The sequence below is a fragment of the Eublepharis macularius genome, chromosome 7 (assembly GCF_028583425.1).
Source record: "Eublepharis macularius isolate TG4126 chromosome 7, MPM_Emac_v1.0, whole genome shotgun sequence".
In the NCBI taxonomy this organism is placed as follows: domain Eukaryota; kingdom Metazoa; phylum Chordata; class Lepidosauria; order Squamata; family Eublepharidae; genus Eublepharis; species Eublepharis macularius.
In genome coordinates this window covers 80738350-80744349 of record NC_072796.1, presented here as the reverse complement: position 1 = coordinate 80744349, position 6000 = coordinate 80738350, and the positions used below count along the sequence as shown (strand labels likewise).

The following is a 6000-nucleotide window of genomic DNA, read 5'->3' as shown; positions in this document are numbered from 1 at the left end:
GCAGCCGCTGCCATTTAAAGGAAATAATGCTTCACCTAAGTGTGAAATATAGTGGAGACTCCATAAAAAAAAAATCTATCCTCAAAATCTCATGCTTTGGAAATCTGTGGGTCTTTAAAGTGTTACTAGACTTGGATCTTATTTATTTATAGTCCATCTTTCTCACCGTCTCAAGGCAGATTACACAATGTAAGATGAGAAACACAATTGCAGGAAGGAGAATCCTGTCTGTGTAGAAAGGCCTCCACCTCAAACATACAACCAACAACCACCTTCCTTACCAAACCATCCCATTGTGCTTCATATTTGAGGATACTAAATTTTAAGCTTTACTGACTACTTCATCCCAGGCAAAGCCAGCTACACACAATCCCAAGGAGGGTTGTGGAAGGAAGATGAGGCATTGCTTGCTTGAGAGATTATCCATTTTAATGGACAGGTCCTTTTCGTCTCACTCTTAAAGGACAATGTAAGAAACCTAATATAGTTACCATAATTTTTCATTTCCTCCATTTTTCCTTTCAGAAACAAAACCGATTATGTACTGCAAACACATTAAACACAAGTCTGTGTCCGAGGACAGTTTTCAGTCCTACTCTTGCAATAATTGTGCCATCTAGTGGCACAAAGCAGAAAGTATGTTTTTCTGATTTGAGATTTGAATTGGGACTGTGAAGAGTGCAGGCAGAACTGCTTAACATTGAGCTCATTTACTTTCTTCCTAGTTAATATAAATCCTGAGAGATGGAAGCTGCTGCTCTATTTCTCCTCATCAATGAAGCATCTGGAACCAAACTATCCTAGCTGATACAAGCCTCAGGATTCTTTGGATACTTGTAATTGGATACATTTATAGTGTTCTTTGAGACATTCCATCTCACATTATAATGTACCCTCATATCAAATCATATAAGCAGTAAAAGTATCATGAAACGCCATTAAAAGAGGAAGTATAAAACAGTATTAGAACACAGACCAGCATAAAGCCTAACAGCACAAAGTAGCATAAAATGGTATAGAACAGGAAAGATGTCATATAGCAGTGCTAAAACTATGACAGGAGGCCCTAAAAACCAAATGCTGGTAAATATATGGGAGAATAAAGTTTTAACTAGGCACCAGTTAGCAGCTTTGGTGCTAGATAGATGGCTTAGGTGGAGGGCATTCTGGAGAGTTATTCACATTTTTAAAATAATTCCTGATTTCTGTTGGTCAACTTTTATGGATGGTGAATTCTTTGCCACTTTGGCTTCTCCTTGACCACTATTAAGGGCCAGAAGGGTCTTGTGAACATTAAGGGTGCTGAATCATGATGTTTGACACGCACAAACTACATGCAGTGTTAATAATGCAGACTTAGCAATTTTAGTAAGATGTTTCTATTTCCCTTGAACTGTTTGTACAGTTCTTTCACTTCTAACTTTTTAAAGAAACGTTCCTACCAGCTACAATTCAGCACACACAGTGAACCACACTTCAATGGGGCTGACGATGCCTAAATCCATATTAGACCACAGCTGGCGTATCTGACAGGAATACTGTAAAGGAATGCAGCAAGCCTGCTTGCATACTATAGGAATGGTATCTGGACAATATGGATATAGGTGCAGTGAGATATTGCTACCACTGAAGAAGTCAAGCTTCAATTGAGGCCTACAGTTCTCCCAGCTCCAAACGGCAGATGGTGGCTCACATGACCGAATTTTTCTCTATTCAAGAACTTTACATTAAAAAGAAAAACCTGACATGCCAGTTAGGAGGATAGGCTGGAACCCTTTCCCCTGACATTTTCTCCCTTTATGTGGTAAAAATGTTTCACATAACTCTTTTTTGAGTCCGAAAGGGTACAGCACAGACACAAGTTTCCCACCTCAGTGAGAACTAGGCCCTTGTTTCAATACATCCATTAACTAAATGATTAATGCAGCTTGTTCCGCAGTGAAAGATGTCAGTTCACTTCTGCTTCTTTAAACATAAAAGACTACAAACAAATCATGGATGATGCCTTGCTACTCTGCAATCCCAGGCATTCACTTGGCAATCCTCCTCTTCTCCCCACTAAACTTCCCAAGTAATCATGCACAGAATATTCTACAAGCTTCCTGAGGAAAAATTTGTTTTCCAAAAACAGGTATTTGCTAGCTAGCTGCCAGCATCTTTGCATTTGTCTTGTTTTTCTTAGTTCCTCTTTTTGTACCTTTGTACAAAAGCCTCTGTTGGCTTGCCATCATCTGTAGCAGGTGCATGTGGAGACGGATCAGGTGGAGGGGAGCTGCTGCCCCTTGAGTCAGATAGACACAAATGGAGCTGCAGGAGGAGGGAATGTGGTTGAACAACTGAGATTACTCCTTCCTCCATGAGTTCCTTGTAGGTCCCTTGGGGAGGGGGAGCCCAAATTGCTGCCATCACTACCACATACACCAGGACAGCAAAGGCAGCGGCACTGCAGGTTGCTGGGCAAGCAAAGCAGCAGAGGGTAGTTGGGCAGACAGAATGTTGGGGACGTGTCTTAGAGAGCTGTCTCTTTTGTATACGCCCTATCATTCTGGTTAGCGGTCTGAACTTTTAGATGGCTGCGTTTTATGAAAAACAAACTCACTCTACATTTTTAATTTTTCACCTTTTATTTCAAATTTTACAAAAAGTATAGCATACCCCTCCCTCATGTATGATAACAGTGCAAAACAAAGTCCAGTTATATAAAAGATATTACAAAGGTGGATATTCAGAAATTCATGAGACTCCCATTAGAGAAACAGGCGACAGAAGGTACTTGCTTATTCTGGGTAGGTAGGAAAAAAAGGGAATGTATTTATTATTCCCATCGATTACTAGTAGGGTTTAATCTAAGAGTGGTATTTATTAGATGAAAACATGTATTTAAAACAGTAAAACAGTTTTTTAAAAGTTACTTAAATACATGTATTTTATTCAAACATGTTTACCATGATCCACTCTTTCATCTCACTTATTTTTTGCTTCTTTCAACTGTATCTGTAGAGACGGGAACTAACTAATGGCACCCAAACACATTTTGGTGACTGAGTGGGGATCTAAACACAGGTCTCCCTGGTCCACATCCAGAAGTGCATCCTTTGCACCATCTGTGTGAAAATAAATTTGATCTATTGCATGATTGTGTCCTTTTCAAAAAGCAATCCCCTTCGCTTCATAGTCCAGTGTACACTTACACTTTTAGTTTGCATTCACAGAATGAAGGAAGCTGATCCAAATGCACAAATAAGCATGCATAGATCATACATAGAAATGGTTGGGGCATTCTTTGCATACAGGGATGTTCCCTTCATGCCTCAGAGCTCATGTGGAGTTTTTAAATCAGGATTCGTTACTGGCTTTGGTCTTTAAATATGAACATTCATAGTTCTCAGCAGCATGCCACGTCTACATCTCACAAAAAGAGCACAGCATCTGTTATCTGTACAAAGCTTACTAATCTCACACTTCCTGAGTGCTCCTTGGGCAGCAAGTACTGGAAAAGATCTCAATAATTTTCCTCATTCTTTGCAATGGTTTCTGTGATGTGTACTAAGGAACATCAATCCCCCACCCCAGTGCCTCCTCTGGCCATTTCTATAATAACAGTAACAACAACAGTGCATTTTTATACCACTCTTCTGGACAGATTAGTGCTCCAATCAGAGTGATGAGCAAAGTCAGTGTTATTAGCCCCACAACACATCTGGGGAGCTGGGGCAGACAGGAGTGGCTTACCCAAGGCCACTTGATGAGTTCACAGCAGTAGTGAGATGTGAACTAGCGAAGTGCTGCACCACAACTTAATTACTTAACCACTATGCTACACCAGCTACATCTATCTGCACAGAGTATAAGTTGACCCACCAATTGCCAACTCAGAAGTGAAGTAGGTGGATGCATGGAAGGGCTGATGTACATCTGTGGGTACTGTGGGCAGAGAATAATACCCGCCCTAGGCATCCTCAAAGCAATCCATCTGCAAAACTAAGGGATTTTATCATATTAATCAACGACCCTATGCATATCTGCAAGATACTCAAGCTCATCTTCGTGACTGGTAAAGGTCTATGGAAATAAGACTGAATCAAATTACTTTTTTCAATCCACCTATTTTTACATGTGTATTTGTTTCTAAATGTGTGAAACCTTGTAGCCTAAAAAAGATGAAATACTTGATATTTTAGCAGACACTCATAATTCCTGTTGCTGTGAAATAGTCTCATCCGCAAGTCAGTTAAACCAGATTGTTTTGTCAGTTAAGACAATTCAACTTTGAAGGCAATATGCATACTAAATTAAAACTCAAGTTCTTTGGCAACTGCATATTCCTAGGACTGTAATCTTAAACACTATGGATTAAATCATATGAATTCACTGTAACATAATCTGGAGTCAATATGCTCAGGATCACACAATAAGCTAGTGAGAAACTGCTGCTTAAAGTCTGCTGCAAGCCAGTTTAATCTAACTGGGCTATCCCTTGGATCCTAAATATATACAGCTATGCATCTGCATTAAGAGACATGTCTCATTAATACCATTATTTTCATCTAACATGTATGTAGTAAGTGACATGTAAGTAGCTTCTTGCAGTGGTTCTTTAATCCTGACACATTCTTTTCAAGAAAGTACTGTGGGAAAACTAAAACAACCTATTCAGGCCTTGAGAAAACAAACGGTTACTATTATTAATGTCAACTGTAACTACAAAGTGATGAAAATAGAGTGTTTAAGAACGTGAATATTGCACAGAGCTGTATTTTGTGAGCCTTGAGGACTTGCTCAAGGAAGAACCAGGGGGAAGTACTTCCTCTGTGCTGACTTGGTGAAAAGGAGGATCTGAGATTAAGACATGTTCTTGCCTATCACTGCCAGAATATATGGCTGATTCTGTCATGTTTTGTGCACCTGCAGCCTGCAAACCAGGAGTGGGTGTAATCATTCTTTCAGTTACTACCACATTTTGTCCTTCTAATAAACTCGGGATACTTAAGGAGGCCTGCAGGTTAGAACTAGGTACAAGGACCCTCTCCCTTTCTCTCACAACAACATACTTTGAATCTGGGAGATCCTGGAAGACTTCATGTGGCATTTCTAACACTTCCTGCAAGCTGGAAGCAGGAGCAAGCACCCTCTCTGTCACAACAACATTTTCCTTCAATTGAGGGTCTAGGGTCACTGTGGAGGGTGCTGCCCCATAAGATGTTTCCGTCACAACGACACTGCTGCTCACCATAGGGTCAAGTATAGGCTTAGCTGGCTGGAGGCCAGACCTAGATGCAAACGTTGTCTCCGTTACTCTCGCTTCTGTTACAGTGTCTGCACCAAAGCCTTTCATGGGTTCAGGGTGTTGGTAGCTGGATCCTGAAGTATAGCTGTGCTTTGAGGTCAAACCATGTACATCCAATTCATCCACCGTTTCTTTCAGGATTTCAGAACTGTGCTGCCCTGCTACTGTGCCCATGTGCTTGCCCGCGCAGATCTCAGCTAGAGTCTTAAATTTATCTCCTAAGTCATCCAGGAAGTGGTCATCAAAGTCATCCTCAATGAAGCTGCAACAGCCAACAGAGCCGTGGATAGATCCTCCTTCCTCCTCTTGAGAGTAAACTAATAAGCAGTCTTTTGCAAGCTGACCTTCATCTTCATCAGCAAAAGCCACATATTTCTAAAATGAGGGAGAACAACCAACACGATGAATGTCCACATTATGGAGATTGTAATTTTATTTCACTAAAGAATCAATCAATATCAGTGTTACATACCTCCTTTAAAAGTACATTATTGTTAAAACTGACAACACTCTGAAATCATTCTTGAGCCTGGCAACTGGCAGGATGGTCGGGGGTAGGCAAATGTGTGTGTGTGTGTGTGTTAAGCAACATCAGTTACACTGTGATGTCACTTCTAGGTAAAACCCAGAACAGATGTTGTGGCATAGCTGACATCACTTTTTAATTTTTTTTTCTCTGTCTGCCATTTGGAGTGACAATGGGCAAACAAGGC

General features: G+C 40.5%; 1 protein-coding gene across 2 annotated transcripts in view; it reads right to left on the bottom strand.

Annotated features, from left to right (window-relative positions):
- Positions 1-2601: 2601 nt before the first annotated feature.
- The window catches only part of DSG2 (desmoglein 2), a 46559-nt gene continuing 43160 nt past the window's right edge, over positions 2602-6000 (bottom strand). For both annotated transcript variants that reach the window (XM_054984728.1, XM_054984729.1), the window contains one exon: positions 2602-5662. In XM_054984728.1, the coding sequence (XP_054840703.1) occupies positions 4727-5662 (936 nt within the window). In that variant the 3' untranslated portion in view covers positions 2602-4726. The remainder of the gene's footprint in view (positions 5663-6000) is intronic.